General features: G+C 37.0%; 3 protein-coding genes across 3 annotated transcripts; all 3 read right to left on the bottom strand.

Annotated features, from left to right (window-relative positions):
- Positions 1 to 421: 421 nt before the first annotated feature.
- LOC110147336 (olfactory receptor 52A1-like) lies at positions 422 to 1,360 on the bottom strand. Its single transcript, XM_020908772.2, has one exon. It carries the CDS (start codon positions 1,358 to 1,360, stop codon positions 422 to 424), a length of 939 nt encoding a protein of 312 aa, XP_020764431.1.
- Positions 1,361 to 7,146: 5,786 nt separating this feature from the next.
- LOC110147326 (olfactory receptor 51I2-like) lies at positions 7,147 to 8,120 on the bottom strand. Its single transcript, XM_020908763.2, is given in 2 exon segments — positions 7,147 to 7,265; positions 7,268 to 8,120. Coding segments are annotated over 2 exon segments (972 nt in total).
- A 3,471-nt stretch (positions 8,121 to 11,591) lies between these two features.
- On the bottom strand, positions 11,592 to 12,551 carry LOC110147324 (olfactory receptor 52Z1P-like). Its single transcript, XM_020908761.2, has one exon. The coding sequence runs from the start codon at positions 12,549 to 12,551 to the stop codon at positions 11,592 to 11,594; it is 960 nt and encodes a 319-aa protein (XP_020764420.2).
- Between the last annotated feature and the right edge of the window lie 5,403 nt (positions 12,552 to 17,954).

Below are 17,954 nucleotides of genomic sequence, written 5' to 3'. Positions count from 1 at the left end.
AGTAGACAACTTGTTTTTACTGAGTACCTAGACACTACAGGACACTAATACTTGAGTGTATTTAAATTCTGTGAGAAATGTATAATTTTTTAATTATCTGGAGAAGAATTCTCAGAAGAGGAACCTTAGCCAGAGTCTAAAAAGCAAAAACAAGAAAAAAAGAAAAGGAAGTGAAATGCTGTTCATTATTTTGCACTTTCTACACTTCTCATTCTCACTACCCTGATAGGATCCATAATCCTATTCATTGATAATTTTCATGGGCTGTGAAGATGTGAGAACTAGCTGTCATCCTGGCAGATTTCACAAGACAACTTTTGGGAAAACTTAAGCATCTCAAATTACATGCTTTTGCTTTATTTTTATTTGAAGTAATTATTGTATAAAGAGGAAACAACAAAACTATAAATCATGGTGGATTTTAAAAAGAGAACATTTTTACCACATGAATGCGAATCTGCTTGGTTTTTGCACCATAGACAAGTGGATTGAGAAATGGAGGGACCAGCAAGTAAATGCTAGCAAAGAGGATGTGGATGTAAGGGGGGATGTGAGAACCAAACCTATGTGCGAAGAAAGAGAAGAAGGCAAGGAGGTAGAACTGCAGGAAGACACAGATGTGAGCAATGCAGGTATTGAATGCTTTCAACCTAGCCTCCTTCTGGGGCAAACGAAAAACTGTAATAAATATCTGTACATAGGACAATGTGATGCATGTGAGGTCAAGCCCTGCAACAGTAAAAGCCACAAACAAACCATAGATTTTGTTGACACTGACATCTTCTGCAGCCAGTTTCACAATGGCCATATGCTCACAGTAGCAGTGGGAGATAACTTTTGTATAATAAAAGTGCAACCGGCATTTTATCAGTACTAGGGTGGGGGTCACAAGAATGGTAGCCCTGAGCGTTACCATAGCTGCTACTTGGGTGACTAGCTGGGGGGTGAAGATGGCAGCATGTCTCAGTGGATAACAGATGGCCACATAGCGGTCCAGGGCCATGGCCAGGAGGAAGCCTGACTCTAAGCCTTCAAATGTGTGAATGAGCCACATTTGAAGCAGGCAAGAGTCAAAATATATCTCTGGTATATGAAACCAGAAGATTGTAAGCATTTTGGGCACAATGCTGGTGCTAAGAGCAATATCTGTGACTCCTAGCATGCCTAGGAAAATGTACATGGGTTCATGCAGGCTGGGCTCCGATTTGATGATGATCAGAAGCAAGGCATTTCCGATCATAGCAATGAGATACATGACACAGAATGGAATCCCAATCCAGCACTGCACAGACTCTAGGCCTGGGATCCCTATTAGAGTGAACACAGAAGGCATGAAGACTGTGATGTTGGAAATGGACATAGTGTCTTTGCATTTCCAGATGCGAACAAATTAGTCTGTGCTATTGTACAATTTATATGCCAAGTTTTCATATTTTCTGATTTTAGCTGAACTCTGAGATCATATCATCCATCTCCTTCATACAATTGAAGGGAAAACACAGATTCATAAGCCACATCACTGTTCAGGAAGTGCATCCACAAACAGTGTACCACAATAAGACGGTATGTTCATGGCCAGCCAACCTCAGTAGCACCAACCAAATCACATGGGTAATGGAATAAATTGCTGACTTGTTTTTTTTCTTTCCAGACCTGTGGACAAAGAAAAAAAAATAGACTTGTTTATGTTGCTTGTAGATTGAATTTTAATCAATTTGATGAATCCCTCCATAGTGTACATTCTAGCTACTGCTCAATCACTCTATTATTCTCAACTGTCATTAAGTCAGGAACAGTTCACATGAACAGATTCTCAGACTCTGGTTAGTATTTTACTTTAAATGGCTCCTTATGAAACAAAATAGATATAAAAACAGATGACATCAATGAGCATAATGTCCTTATTTATGTTATCCCTTCTGTATAAGACTGGATGGTTTTTCAAAAGAATGTAAAGTAAGACTTAGAAAAGATCATTGAAATCCACATTTGTGGCAAGCCTGGTCAAAGTTCCTTGCTACTTTCTACATTTCTCATAAAGCTGTGTTATATTTTGCTTATATTTCTTCAGCTGAAATCATTAAAATTAGTTGTGTGCTCAAAATAGTTTAAGTTCCATAATACATATTAGTGCAGAAGGAGGAATCTCTGGGATTCAAGAAAATCAACAGCAGAAATAATAGGGACAGGAGGACTCAGTCTTGACTAGAAGATATGGGAAAAGAAATAAATGTGTAACATAGCCAAATTGAGGCTAATTTCTTGGGTTTACACTGGTCAGAGCTCCCATAAGCATGAGATCTGTCCACTTTAGGTTCATTAATTCTTAATGCAGTATAGATAACTTGGAAGAGGAGTCATTTTTTTTTTTTTTAGTTCAAGCAAAGTATATTAATTAGAAAATAAAGGATGAAGAACAGATTTTTTTTAAAAGAGTCAAATGTAAAGCTAGTTACTTTATGTCAGCAAGCTCTTAAGGTATCATCTAACTATATACTTAACATCAATAAACATATCAGTAAATGCAAGGACAGCAGTGATTTATGTTGCTAAACATCAAGTGAAAGAATGAAGTCAGCCAGGCCATTTCATGGCAGGAACCGTGTATAGGCGGACAAATAGCTAGAATAGACTTAATGAATTAACTACTTTGAGTTTGGCATGCTTGATCCCCAATGCTTAGTTCAGTAGCTCTCCAACCCACAGATGGCTGACTCCTTACTAATAAGGGTAAAGTTTTTCTTCAGAAATGATCAGAATGATAATAGGACTCCTTTAAGTATAGACATAGTATCTGACTTTTTCAAAGGTAAGGAAATGACATGTGAGCATCACACGATAGTATAGACAGTGGGATGTCTGGTGGGTGTACATAAGTGAGTACAGGACTGATGGGATGGAGATTATTATTTTAAATTAATTAATTAATTAAATAAAATTACAGTTTAATTTAGGAATAGAATGACTTACTTGTCAATAGCTATTGGGAGCCGTCGCTGCTCTTACCTGATACCCGAAAAGTAATATTTGTTCTTCATCCACTATTTCTCATTGCTCAACTCCTTCCTCCGCCTGAGATCGCAGTCTCATGCCCTCGCATTCTGTTCTGCAGTGCCTCTTTATATCTGTCTCCTCTACATCAGCACACAGTAAATGTCATGCATTCTAATCCATTTGGTGCTGGGGCCATATGTAACCTATGGAAAACTCTGGAATATTTCTTCATATTTTATTTTCACTCTGCATACAGACACTCTTCTTCTCCATTTCTGCCTGAGATAACGTTCGTGTGCTCATTGTCCAACAAAACTCTGAGCAAAGTCTGAGTTATTCTTGGGTACAGCATAAATTTATTGGTTCAAATTGAGGAGGAAAATTGCTAGCTACCAATTTTAATATCCCCTAATGAATGTTTGGAGAAAGCAGAGTTGGGAACTTGGAATCAGGGATGTATTAGCCACTAGACTAAACCAAAAGGGACCCAACAGATTTTAATTAATTCCTCTTGGGTTCATTCACATGTAATATTCCCTGAAATCATTTCTAAAACTTGCTGATAAGATACCTTCTCGGTCCCCTCTTTTCTCTTCTCTCAAGGCTAAATACAAAAAAATTTATATACACAAGTTTTCTTTCAATTAGCTGACTTTCTTTCTGATGTCCTCATTTGCAAATTAACCTCAAGTCCACTTAAATGTAGACATGTTGATATTTTTATAGATTATATACCATACCATAATTTTATAAAATATTAATGATATTGCCTGTTTTGTAATTTATGTCCTCGTGCTTTTTCATTTTATATCCGGTACTTGGTGTCTCTTCATCTCCTTCACTTATTCCGCCCTCATCTATTTTGTACTCCCTACAGTTCTATCCTGAGTCCTGTTCAGCCTCAAACTATGCAAACATGCTTGCAATTCTATCTACTTGAGATAATTTATTTATCACCTTCATTATGCCAATTCATCTAACAATTTCTCCAGCTCAGATGTTCTCACTCTGTCCAGGTCCATAGGCCCAAAATTTCATGTTGAAATATTAATTCATGCTATGATAAACTGTTCCTGGGCATGTCACTTAACTCCAAGATGGGTTTAAAAAAAAAAGTTATTTCCAACTTTACTGTAACATTTGCAAATATCTTCACACCTAGGTCTATACCTATCTATATTTTGGGGGTGGTTAAGGGGTAGTTAGACTACTGGATATTTTTTAAAGGATCATAAATTCTAATTTGTTTACCAAAAGTGTAGATATGCATTCATTATAAGCATACACCAATCTAGCAGTCTTGGGCTTCAGCAGAGCAAAACCAATTAGACTTATTTTCTGGTCAGATAGACTGGTGTTAAGCAGAGACTCATTTTATAATGATCCTCTTAAAGAAACATTTAGATATGATCATTACATGACCATAATTGGAGGAAACAGAGGTCAATAAATGGTGTTCTTATGAATATCCAAGGAGAAAATGGTCTATACAGTTTCCTGATATTCTCCATTTCCATTATTTAAATTTGATTTTAAAGATATTTAATTATTTTATGATACTCCTTATAATATGTTTGGTTAAAGAATGTGTTTTTGAATTGCCTAGTTTTGAATCTGGATTCTGACACTTACTATTTCTGTGGTACAAGGCATGATATTTATCGTCTATGTTTCCATTTATGTAGCTGCACCATGTAAGAAATACCAGCAATGGATTCATATATTTTTATATAGATTAAATTATCTTAATCTATGTAAATCACTTAGTATAGCATACTGTGTAGAGCTTTTGTCAAATTTATGACTTCTATTGTTATATTACTGAACCTAAAAAACCGAATATATAGGCATTGTGAATTTTGGCTGTGTGATTCATAGACTTTTATCAAATTTGGTGGGAAAGTAATGACTACAATAAAGTTTAAGTACTTTTTGAGCAAATTCTACCAGAAACTATGCTTACTGCTTTACATGAATCATTTAATCTTTAAGTCATCAAAGCTAAACTGTTTTATCCTCTGTTCACAAATGAGAAAAATTAAATTCAAACAGGTCAAGTCACTAGCAACATTCCATAGATATTAATAGTGATAAAACTAGTTTTTGGACTTCCATCTGATTCAACTGTTTAACACAAAATTGCAGACTCGGTTTTGGCAAGAACAGTTTTTCATTGTGTGGCTTTGAAAAATTTACATAAATTCTCTTAGATTCTTAATTTGTATAATGAGATTAATAATAGTATCTAATTTATGGGATTATCACGGGGATTACCAATATTTACTACTATGGAATGTCTTTTCAACTACGTTGAAAATTTAAGGACTAAGCTATTAAAAACATCCTATTCCATTTGTATGATTTCACTGAATTGAGTACTTTTAAAGATAGATATTTGAAAAAATGGGAAAAATACATTGAGTGAAGTATACAAAAGCAGAAAATATACATATATAAATGATGCCACATGTCACCTTTTACACTTATCTTTTGTTATAAGATACTAACCTCTCTTAACTGACTGGTTATCATTCAAGACTGAATGATTTATGTGGGTATTCACTGTAGTTTGCGGAAAGTCAAAGTCATCTAGGGGAAAAAATATAAAAGCTGAGTCATACTGGCCCTGCCTTAGGGGACTGTATCAGTTTGTTTCTTCTCTATGTGCCTTCCTGTTAAGGAGCAGGTCTACCACTAAATTGGAGAAGGAAATGGAAACCTACTCCAGTATTCTGGCCTGGAAAACTCCATGGACTGGGGAGCCTGGTGGGCTGCAGCCTGTGGGGTGGCAAAGAGTCAGAGGTGCCTGAGAACACACACCCTACTACTAAATAATTCAGGTGAACAAATCCACTCTCTCTACCATGTTTCAGGAGTAAGCAAGCATGTGTGAACTTGGTCCTCAAGACCAGAGTCCAGGCTTCCCGCAGCCATCCTGTTAGTCCCACCAGCCCTCCAGCCAGCCAAAGGGGCTTGACTTTCTCCTGGCAACAGACTTCAGGGCTGCAGTTGGCAGTGCCAATATATGACTCAAACCACTCACTCCCTAGGGAGGGCTTCTACCCATGTAATCCCCCTCCTTCTCCATGTCCCCTTACAGCGACATAGGTTCTGACCTGATCTCATGTCTCCTCCCTTATTACCCACTTCCATGCTTCCATGAAATTTTTCTGACAGCCTCAGTAGCTATAAGAGTCTTTCTACCAGTCTGCAGTTAGTTTTCAGCAAGAATTGCTCCACATGTAGGTATATTTTTTATTTCTTTGTGAGAGAGAAGTGAATTTTGTTTTTCCCACTCCACCATCGTGATAGGAAACCTCCATTAGTATATATATTTTTAATTATTACAAAAATTGCAAACATACAGAGTAAAAGACTATTATAATGAACTTTCATCTACCCATCAACCAGCTTCAACAAGTTTTCATTGTTATATTAACAATATACCATTCTCATATCTTCCATAATTTCACCCACTGTGCAACCCAATTATTATTGTTATTATCTTTTTGTCATTATTACCTAGAGGTTTGCAGGTAATTTTGACATATACTGAAACGCACAAGACTTAGTTTAGCTATACCATTTTGACAAATGGGTACACTCATGTAACTTATATAGAACATAACATAGAACATGTATATCTTCCCAGAGATTTCATCATGTTTCCCCAGCCATTTTCTCACCTCTACATCCATCAGAAGTAACCACTGTTCTGATTTTCTTTACATTAAGTTAGTTATACTTATTCTAAAGCTTTCTATAAATGAAATAATACAATACATACTATTGTGTCTTGATTCTTTTCACTCACGAAACATCACTAAATTGCACATACCAGGAAACAAACAAAATTCCTAGTATGTATCTAACTATTTCCAGGGAGAAAAACAAATGAATAAAATATTCAAGGATTCAACAGTAAAATGATGTCCTCACAGGAAAAAAAAAAGACATACCCATGTCCCATGCTTCCTTCTGTAAGTATACTTCAGAGTAATGATATTCTCTATTCTCAGGAGGAAGGAGTCGAGCCATTTCTCTTCAACTACTAAAGTTTATAGTTCATGCACAAGAAATCATAAACTATATAATTTTCCCATTTGAAAGTCTAATATTCAGGCAATAGCTCTGATCCAAGTTCCTGTGTTTTCAGAGTATCCTCTGAGATACCACACCCCTCTTTTTAGACAGTGTGCGAACAATGCTCCTGCGAATTTCCTTGGTTTTGATGCTATAAACGATGGGGTTGGCCACAGGTGGGAAGAAAAGTTGGCCATGACTGCCTGGAGCCGGCGAGGTAAATGATGCCCAAAGCAATGTATCAGGGAAAAGCTGACGACGGGCGCATAGTACACAAGAACAGCTGAGGTATGTGACGCACAGGTGTCCAGAGCCCTCCACCTCCCTGCCCCAGAAGCAATACCCAGTACCGCGTGAAGAATCGGCACGTAAGAAATCATCATGAGCAATGAGTCTAGCCCAAATGTGAAAGAAATGACAAAGAGACCAAAGATGCTATTGGGGCGGGTATCTCCACAGGGCAACTTGATCGGATCTGAGTGGAGGCAGTAAGAGTATGTGAGGGCATTGTGGCTGCAGAAGGGCAGATGCACCAGCAGAAGAAGCAGTGGGAACATGAGCACCACACTGCGCGAGGCAATGGTGACACCCATCCAGCTGATGCGGGGAATTGTCAGAATGGTGGTATATCGCAGCGGGCTGTATATGGCCACAAAGCGGTCTGCAGACATGGCCAGAAGGACACCTGATCCCATGAGAGTAAAAGAATGCATGGAAAACATCTGTAGCAGACAACCACCAAAACTTATATCATTAATGCCAAAGAGGAAAATGCCCAACACAGTGGGCAGGGTGGAAACAAAGACGCCAAGTTCCACAAAGGCCATCATGGCCAGAAAGAAGTACATGGGTTGGTGCAAAGCAGGATCCAACCAGACAATGTGAAGAATGATGCCATTTCCTAGGAAAATGATGGTGTACATCAGGCAGAATGGTATAGATATCCAGATATGCTCTGCTTCCAGCCCTGGGATGCCAACAAGAGTGAATGTTGCAGGTGTGAACTCAATGGAACTATTGTAAATGCCGTGATGAGACTTCATCCAAGGGTACTGAGAAGCACATGGACACTGGAAAATAAGTTGTTAGTTATTATACATCAAATCCTGAGCTCCTGACAGTCATACTGAGGATATTTTCTTACAAAACAGATGGAAAGTTTATTTGCAAAACAAGAGCATATGCAAAGCACAGTATATGGAAGAGAAATCTGACTAGATGTGTGGAAGAATGGTCCTACGTGAACCACAAGTCAAACACCTCTTGTTTAATAGAAATCTGTGCATTAATAGAAATATCAAGCTGGATTATTTATGGTGGTGAAAGGCAATGATAATAAGCATAGAGATGACAGCTTCATGTGGAATTGATAACTGAAGGATCGGTTAGGTTTCTGAAGTTTGAGCAAGATTGAATTAGTAGCAAAATTAATGCAAGAAAATAATAAAGATAATTCCTAGTTCTTTTAATAGACTTATGGCCTTGGGAAAATCACTTAAGTTATCTGAGATCCAAGATTGTGATATAAATACAACAATAACAATACATAATATATGTTGTTTACTATTATATTTAGATTGTATTTGGAACATAGTAAATGGCTCAGATGATAAAGAATCTGCCTGCAATGCAGGAGATCTGGGTTTGATCCCTGGTCAAGAAGATCCCCTGGAGAAGGGAATGGCTACCCACTCCAGTATTCTTGCCTAGAGAATTCCATGGACAGAGGAACCTGGAGAGCTACAGTCCATGGGGTCGCAAAGAGTTGGATACGACTGAGTGACTAACACTTTTACTTTTCAAATGTTCAACACATGAAATAAAAACAATTTAATATATTAGAAAAGAGAGACAGTTTCTCCAGTTTTTAATATTTTCTAGTGTCTTTTTTTAAACTTACCAGTTCACTCTTTGTCCGCCTGCTATCCATGGACAATGGGGAGTGCTTCTCTGTATTTTGCAGGAGGGTCAGTGTCTCTTGTTGAAATCTGGGATCCAAGTTGAGAATATCACCAAAGCCATCAGGATATCGCAAGCTGAGTGTGATGATGGTACTAGGGCTCAGGACCAGGGTTCTTTATCTGGGAACAAGTTTATACACACTAAAATTCTACTCACTTGTAACAGAACCTCGTGTATTAACATTGGGGTCAAAGATTTCAGGATTGGTTCAAGTATGGGTGTGGTGAGTGAAGATGAAGTCTTCCTCTCCTGTTGAGCTAACACTTTTTGTAAAGTATGACCACTTGAGTGATGGTAAATGTTTACTGGTCAGTTCTCTGAATAAAAATGACTTGACCTGTACCCATTGCCAACTTCTTTGAATACTCCCATGCTGAGCAGTTTCAAGCAACCAACTGATACCACTGAATGCAGAGCCGATAGGTGATATGTTTATAACCAGCTTCCTCAAACTAGTACAAACCAGAACCAGGACAACATTGAGCTTAACTACAGTTGGTCCTACATACCAGGTACTTAGGCAGGTGGAACTGAGAGCAGGCACATCAAATCCATGCATCCCTCTCCTGCTGTTTCCTTCCCACTGGGCTGTGGGTATAGTTGCTACCTCTCGTTATATGTGCTTAATTGATTGGCAGGGGAGGCAAGATGAGTCAGGACTCTCCCAGGAGCAATTAACCAAGCATGACTATTCTCAGAAACATCAGATATGTATTTCAATACGTATTTAATTAGGTTTACATTACATTGAATTTATAGGTCATTTCAAAGATAATTACTAACCTAATAATGAACTATATACAATGAGCACAGGGCCCTTCAAAAATTCCAGGACAACAGTTCAGAGATGAATTTAGGAGACAACCACGGACAACAATATCCTAATTCCTTCTAGCATTTACAAACACCCAAACCCTCAAGCTGAAAGTTTCTTTAATATTGAAATATTGATTCAAGTGTTTTCTTTTAAAATTCTTATCATATTTCATACATTCTAGATGTGAAATTGGCGTTTTCTTATTTCTCCACTGCTATAATCATATATAAACAAGTTTTGTGTTTTAAGATTTATGTCACTTAAGTATTTTGTCATCACGCTGACATCTGTTTATTCTCTTCCTGCCCTTCATTCCTTGAAGAGCTTTCCCCTGAATCAGAAGTGTCTTTGTTGCAACTCTTGTCAAGATTTTATTTAATGTCATTTTCTGTGAAGTCATTTTGCTATAGATTATTGGCAGTAGGGCTAGACTCAGTTTGTTGAATTGTGCTTTTAGTGTCTATATTCATAACAATCATTATCATTCTCCAAATTAAAGAAAAATTAAATGCTATATCCCTTATATGGCATATTTATTTAATTATCAAACCAATAAGAAATATTCTAAAATATCATCCCTAAGATATACTCCCTTGCTGAAATTAAAGTGAATATAATATGTGTCAAATCATAATTCAGGACTTCAAAGGTCAAGGAAACATCCTTTCATTTCTTATGTTGACTTCTTTATATAGGTGTATTACAGAAAAAGAGAAAAAAAAAACTGGAAAATTTGCAAATATTCAAAAGAATGCCTCAAAGCTTTTACTTATTTATTTAAGTGTGAAATTGAAAAAAAATGTGAAAGTGTTAGTTGGTTAGTCATCTTTGACTCTTTTTGACCCCATGGACTGTAGCCCACCAGGTTCCTCTCTCTGTTCATGGGCTTCTCCAGGCAAGAATACTGGAGTGAGTAGCCGTTCCCTTCCTCCAGGGGGTCTTCCCTATCTAGGGACTGGAACCCAGGTCTCCTGCATTGCAGGAAGATTCTTTACTGTCTGAGCCACAAGGGAGCCCCAAGTAATGTCAAATTTCACATTCTCATGACAGGATATTGGGCCTTGAAAAACAGAGACTATAAAAAATATTTCGTGAAAATGAAGGAATTAAGTGAAATCTAGACATAGTTTATAGACAATTACATTTGGTGTGTTTAAAGTCTTTTTCATACAAGATTTGGGGTAAATATTCTAATCTTTAATTGCCTTTGATTTTTTTTTTTTTTTTTTTTTTTTGCCATAGGTACAGACAAAAATAACTATAATATGGAGGCTTCATGCCACTCATCCAAGTATTTGCTAACTTAAGCAGGAATGATTTGTATTTCAGCTGAATTTATTTTATCAGAATTTCAGCAGAATGTTTATAAAAAATGTACAGACTCTCACCACTCCTACTCCCCCGATCTATACAGGAAAATTCCGTTTGGGTTGAGTCCTAAAATATATTTCTCTTTTTCACTGTTATCTTTATGTGTCCTTAAGAATAAGTTAAAAGACATAGTAATAGAATGTTTAGCTAGGAGAATTGAAAATGACATTAATTTAAAATATTCCTTTCTAAAATCTTTAAGAACTTTAGGAAAAATGCACTGGCATTGGCATTTTTTGGCAGATCCTAACAGTTTTTTCTGTGTTTTCATATTTTGTGAATTTCAATATTTCCCATTTCTCACTGAAACAGATATTTAGGCAGTGAGTGTTTTATTCAGAAATACCCAATATTTAGCCTTATTTTAACAACATATGCTGATGGGGGAGAAAAATAAAATCACTCGGTCCTGAATCTGTTTGGTTTTTACCCCATAGATAATGGGGTTGAGCATTGGGGGCACTACCACATAGAGGTTTGCTGCTAAGATATGGATGTGATGAGGAATGGTTTTACCCCCAAAGCGATGAGCAAAAAAGGAAAAGAATGCTGGAGCATAGAACATAAGTATGACACAGATGTGGGAACCACATGTGCTAAGGGCCTTAATTCTCGCAGTCCAGGAAGGTATCTGAAACACTGTGCAAAGGATCATTGTGTAGGACATAGTGATGAGCATTATATCCAGTCCTGTAGACAGCAGGGCCACAGTCAAGCCATAAATGATGTTGATATTGATATTGTCACAAGCCAATCTGGCAATGCCCATGTGCTCACAGTAGGAATGGGGAATGATGTTTCTCCCACAGTATATAAGTCGATGTACCAGAAAGATGAATGGAAAACATATGATAAAGCTCCTGACCACAGCTGCTATGCCAATCTTCCCAATGACTGAGGAGGTTAAGACTGCAGTGTATCTCAGTGGATGACAGATGGCAACATAGCGGTCAAATGCCATGGCCAGGAGAATAGCAGATTCTGCCACAAAGATGAAATGTATGAAGAACATCTGGGATACACAGCTACCAAAGGATATATTCATGGAGTGGAACCAGAAGATGGCCAGCATCTTGGGGACTGTGGATGTGGCGAGCAGGACATCTGCTAAAGCCAGCATGGAAAGGAAGAGATACATGGGCTCATGGAGACGCTGCTCGGTCACAATCAGGAAGATCAAGAAGAGGTTACCTACAATAGCAACAATGTACATAAAACAGATGGGGATGGAGATCCAGCTATGCACATCTTCTAGTCCTGGGATTCCAATCAGGACGTACCACATATCCTGAGGACTGGTGTAATTGTAAGAGGAAGGAGCCATCTGTGACTGCTTATCCCAGACCCAGGACCTTCAGGGAAAGACCATAGGGCAGAGTTAAGGTTCAGGTGCCACCTTAGTCCATGCGATGTCTGATCAGATTTCTTTTCTGATCTGTTATTGTGAAAGGACAGCGAGATAGATTAACAAGCCTAAAATTTTACTCTTGATTCCCTCCATGGAATAATTGAATCTTGTATCCTGGAAAAGATATTAGTTAATATTTAGTAAAAGTGTAATATGTGTCATAATACTTCACATATATGAACTTGTTACATATATTAACCTGTTGAAAATACCTTTATGATAATCCATAACATGACTACAGTTGTTATCCCTATAAGATGAAAAAAAAAAAATTCCAAAGCTTTTAGACTCTTGCTCTAGGTCCCACTGGATTTCAAATCAGCCAGAGTGAATTTGAAAGCTTTGAACTAAACCACCATCTAACACAATCTATCAAAATAAAGCTAGTTGCAAAAGCATGTTATCAAAATTTTCACTGATTATATCCCTAAGTAAAATAGATGTATGTACAATGAAGTATATAGCTTATGGAAGAGGGAAGGAATTAGAGTTTAACAAAATAGGTTTCAAGGTATATGCCCTCTTCAACATTAATGAACCACCGACTTGATGCTAAGCCCTATGCCAGGCATTGAGGATACACAAGTGAATCAGATTGATCCTGATCCTTCAATACATTTCTTAAAATTGTAGGATGCACACTGAAAACTTAAACTATGTACAATGCCAGACTGAGTTGGCTTCTTAGATGGATTTGCCTAGCATTTGGTAAAGGGAAAAAATATTATATCTCACTTCTATCACTGATTGAAAATTAGACTATATATTTTGTATTTCTAAATATCACCACAGCAGCAAATCACAATGATTTCACATTATAAAGCAAGGGTCCTCAGTCCTTCAGAAAAAGAGAAGGGTTGTATATTTTTGAGATTAATCCTTTGTCTGTTGCTTCATTTGCTATTATTTTCTCCCAATCTGAGGGCTGTCTTTTCACCTTGCTTACCCATTATACAGAGCGAAGTAAGCCAGAAAGATAAAGACCATTACAGTATACTAACACATATATATGGACTTTAGAAAGATGATAATGATAACCCTATATGCAAAACAAAAAAAGAGACTCAGATGTATAGAACAGACTTGTGGACTCTGGGAGAAGGCGAGGGTGGGATGTTTCAAAAGAACAGCATTGAAACATGTATATTATCTAGGGTGAAACAGATAACCAGCTCAGGTTGGGTACATGAGACAAGTGCTCGGGCCTGGTGCACTGGGAAGACCCAGAGGGATCGGGTGGAGAGGGAGGTGGGAGCGGGGACTGGGATGGGGAATACATGTAAATCCATGGCTGATTCATTTCAATGTATAACAAAAACTACTGTAATGATGTAAAGTAATTAGCCTCCAACTAATAAAAAAAAAAAAAAAAGTAAAGAAAAAGAGAAGGGTGTTATTTGTAGATCAAAATTGTCTTTAGTTCCAAAGGAATGTGGATAGAAGCAAGGAAGATGCTGAGTAAAAAGGCAGGCTGTGAGATACAGTATGTGTGTGTGTGTGTGTGTGTGTGTGTGTGTGTGTGTGTGTATACACATAGACATATAGTTGCAAGTATAGTTATAGACATATGTACAAAATAAGTGGATTACATTCTCCCCTAATCTCTATTCTCAAATAAAAGTTAGTTAAATTTCTTATTTTACTAGAAGGCATGTGAGCTTTAGAAACAGATGCCTCTTCACCCCTTAATTCTATTACAGTTCAGAATATTAATCATTGTACAGTATACTATGTTTATTTTTTATTAAGTATTCAATATCTTGACCTATTGTTTTATTCTATTGAAACGTTCCAATTTAAGCTATTGGACTTCCCTGGTAGTTCAGATGGTAAAGAATCCACCTGCAATGTGGGAGACCTGGGTTCAATCCCTGGTTGGGAAGATCCCCTGGAGAAGGGAATGGCTACCCACTCCAGTATCTTGCCTGGAGAATCCCATGGACAGAGGAGCCTAGCGGGCTACAGTCCATGGGATCTCAAAGAGTTGGACATGACTGAGCAACTTTGTGACTGAATGATTAGAATGTTCAGACTTCTGTTTCTTGAGTTACAATTTAAAATATAAAATACTCAAATAGTCATCCCATTAGGCCTTTTCTTAACTGATATGTGATTCTTTAAAAATGCTGGAATAAAACTGAGATTTTTATGTCTATGGATCTACTTTTTAATTATGTAAACCAATTATTCAATCACTTAGCATATAGCCAAAATTAACTGCTTGAAATTTCTTTTAAAATACATTTTTATATTTCAAAACGTTAGTAAAGGTTAATTTTGGAGTGTGTCTGGCACATATCTATGCCAGGGCCATGTACATGAGTGAAGTGTAGTTACGTGGTGGAGGCTTAGAGCTGCTTCATCAGGACACTAGGGATACGGGAGAGAAGAGTAATGTAATTGAAGGAAACATAGAAATGAAGATGGGAAGGAAGGAAAACAAATTTTCCTATCTTTCTTCTAATGCACTGGTGATCTTTGGGGACGTCCATGATCTGCTTTGTTTTAACTGTAGCCTTATAACCTGCAGTTATTAATTTGTAGGTCTGGAGATTATGGTATTATTTTATAATATTACTGATGGCATAATCTGACTGAACCTGAGCATGTGCACACAGGCAGCTTGTGATGAATAAAAACAGTGTAGTTCTAGGGCCACATAGAATTGTATTCAAGTGCTGGTGAAGTCATATTTTAACTACATGACTATTAAAAAGTTATTCAATTTGAAGTTTAGTAAGATATCTACAATAAACATCAATTAAAATATGAGCCAATCACAGACACAGAAAATTTATGATTACCTAAGGGGAATGAAAGGATAAATTAGTAGTTTGGGAATAACATATACAGAATACTATATATAAAATAGGTAAACCAAAAAGACCTACTGTGTAGCACAGGGAACTATATTCAATATCTTGTAATAACCTATGATGGAAAAGAATATGAAATATATATATATGTTATGCATATAAACCTGAATCACTTCACAGTCCACTTAAAAATAATACAGCATTGTAAATTAACTATACTTCAATTTTAAAAATGTGAATTAATTCTGTAGTTAGTATTTTATGGTGGTTGATATATAACTCAGATATATTGTTATCCTCAAAATATGAAACTAGTGCACATGCAAAATTATCATCATTAAGACCAAGACAATTGTCACTTTGAAGAATCTTAATTTTCTAGACTTCAGTCTTATGATCCACTAAACAGCTACTGAACTGATTTAAGATATCCAGAAAGGTCAAGACATATCTTCTTATACTAGACATGTGGTCTCAACTGGTAATTTTCACTCTAAATCTGGTATTTTACTTTTATAAGGTGAAGGTAGTTCAGCATAGTCATGAACACATGGGCTTAGAAATGGAGTCTTATAAAAAAATAGAGAAAGAAATGGAGTCTTATTCTTGTTCCATCAGTGATGCAACATCTTTGTTACATATAGAAGGCAGTTATAGTCTCTCAGTTTATTAATCTGCCTAGCCTAGAACCTGACATATATTACATATTCACTAAATTCTATGGGAAAATCCATGCATATATTTACATGCATGTGCATATATACACATTATATTTAATTACTAAGCTTGTTTAACTACTGAACCTTGTTTTTAACTTTTAGAATATAAGCTTAAACTTCTAAACACAACATTCAAATCTTCATATCAAAGAAAAATGACATCAACAGATTTTAAAAGAAAAAAGAATTATTTCTGCTCTTTGCAGAGTGCCCATTTAATGAAAAAACACAAAGAAACTGCAATTGCAGGTCACATGCAGTTAATGTCTAATACTTCATAGGTCAGAGTTGAAAGAAATGCAAGATATTTAAGTTCTGGAAAGAATGAGCTGTTTCTGCAGTTTCCTGACATTTTCTTCCCTGCTATATTTTTCTACATGTTTTCACTGAACATTACTCAGTTTACTTACCTATGCTTTCTAAGCTTCTGAAGATATTTAACTAGTTGAGTTGCCCCAAACCTAAGTAGGAAATCTGGAACTGTCTATTTATATCTTCTTCTAAGTATCTCTCAGACCCAAGATCATCACCCCCGGGGGACTGAATTTAACTCCTCTCATAGAGATAGTTTGGAGCTGGCTCTGGTACATAACCCTCAGGGAGAAACACTCTTATTTTCTCTCCCTTTACACTTTGTGTGGCTTTTGCTCTGGTGAGAACTCTTGGACACCCTAGTTAAAACATACTGCTAAATATCCAAGTTTCCTTTATGTATCAGAGACTCAGACCACAGCAATGATGTCTTGTCTCCATGGAGTCATCTGAAAATGTGAGTTGTCAATGCCACATACTGAAGAACTATACACTTTTGAGAAGGCATTTAAAATTGGATTTTGTCATCTTATTTACCTTGAAAATTGAAGGCTTTTTGGCTTCGCCCCTCTTTCATTGGTCACATGGTATGATTTGTCAGCATCACAGGGAATCTGCCAGCATCACAGGTCGAGAAATACTATTCAGCTATTGTAGAGATCCCTTTCATCCTTTGAGGGATCCAGATGGAGGAAAGAAGAGGTGACAACAAATTCCTTGATAGATGGGAATCAAAACTGACTCCATGCAGATGAAAGATATTTGTGGAGGAAGATGTTTTCTCATTACCTTCCTCAAGTGGATCTTTCCAAATAGCCATTATATACTGATACTTAGCAAGGACTCCCAGGAAACGTTTTTTTACCTATATAAGTGTAACTTTCCCAGAGATATGATGCCTGACCATTAGCTGACTTTGATTGGACAATCAATGCTAAGCTAGTACCTGAATCATCCAATCAGTTACCTAGACATTTTGTGCTCACTGGCTAAGAGAGGCTATATCTTATTCAGTCATTCAGTTCAGTCACTCAGTTGCGTCCAGCTCTTTGAGACTCAATGGACTGCAACAAGACAGGCTTCTCTGTCCAACACCAACTCCCAGGGCTTACTCGAATGCCTGTCCATTGAGTCGGTGATGCCATCCAACCATCTCATCTTCTGTCGTTTCCTTCTCCTCCTGCCTTCAACCTTTCCCAGCATCAGGGTCTTTTCCAATGAGTCAGTTCTTTGCATTAGGTGGCAAAAGTATTGGAGTTTTAAGTTCAGCATCCTCATTCCAATGAAAATTCAGGACTAATTTCCTTTAGGATTGACTAGTTTGCATTCCTTGCAGTCCAACGGTCTCTCAAGAGTCTTCTCCAACACCACAGTTCAAAAGCATCTATTCTTTGGTGCTCAGCTTTTTTTTTTTTTTTTTTTAATTTTGTGAATTCGAACTTTACTTAATAATACTGTATCACATGTTAATT

Source organism: Odocoileus virginianus, unplaced genomic scaffold, assembly GCF_023699985.2.
Source record: "Odocoileus virginianus isolate 20LAN1187 ecotype Illinois unplaced genomic scaffold, Ovbor_1.2 Unplaced_Scaffold_28, whole genome shotgun sequence".
NCBI classification, from domain to species: domain Eukaryota; kingdom Metazoa; phylum Chordata; class Mammalia; order Artiodactyla; family Cervidae; genus Odocoileus; species Odocoileus virginianus.
Note: the sequence above shows the minus strand (reverse complement) of the source record. Positions and strands in the feature narration are given on the sequence as shown.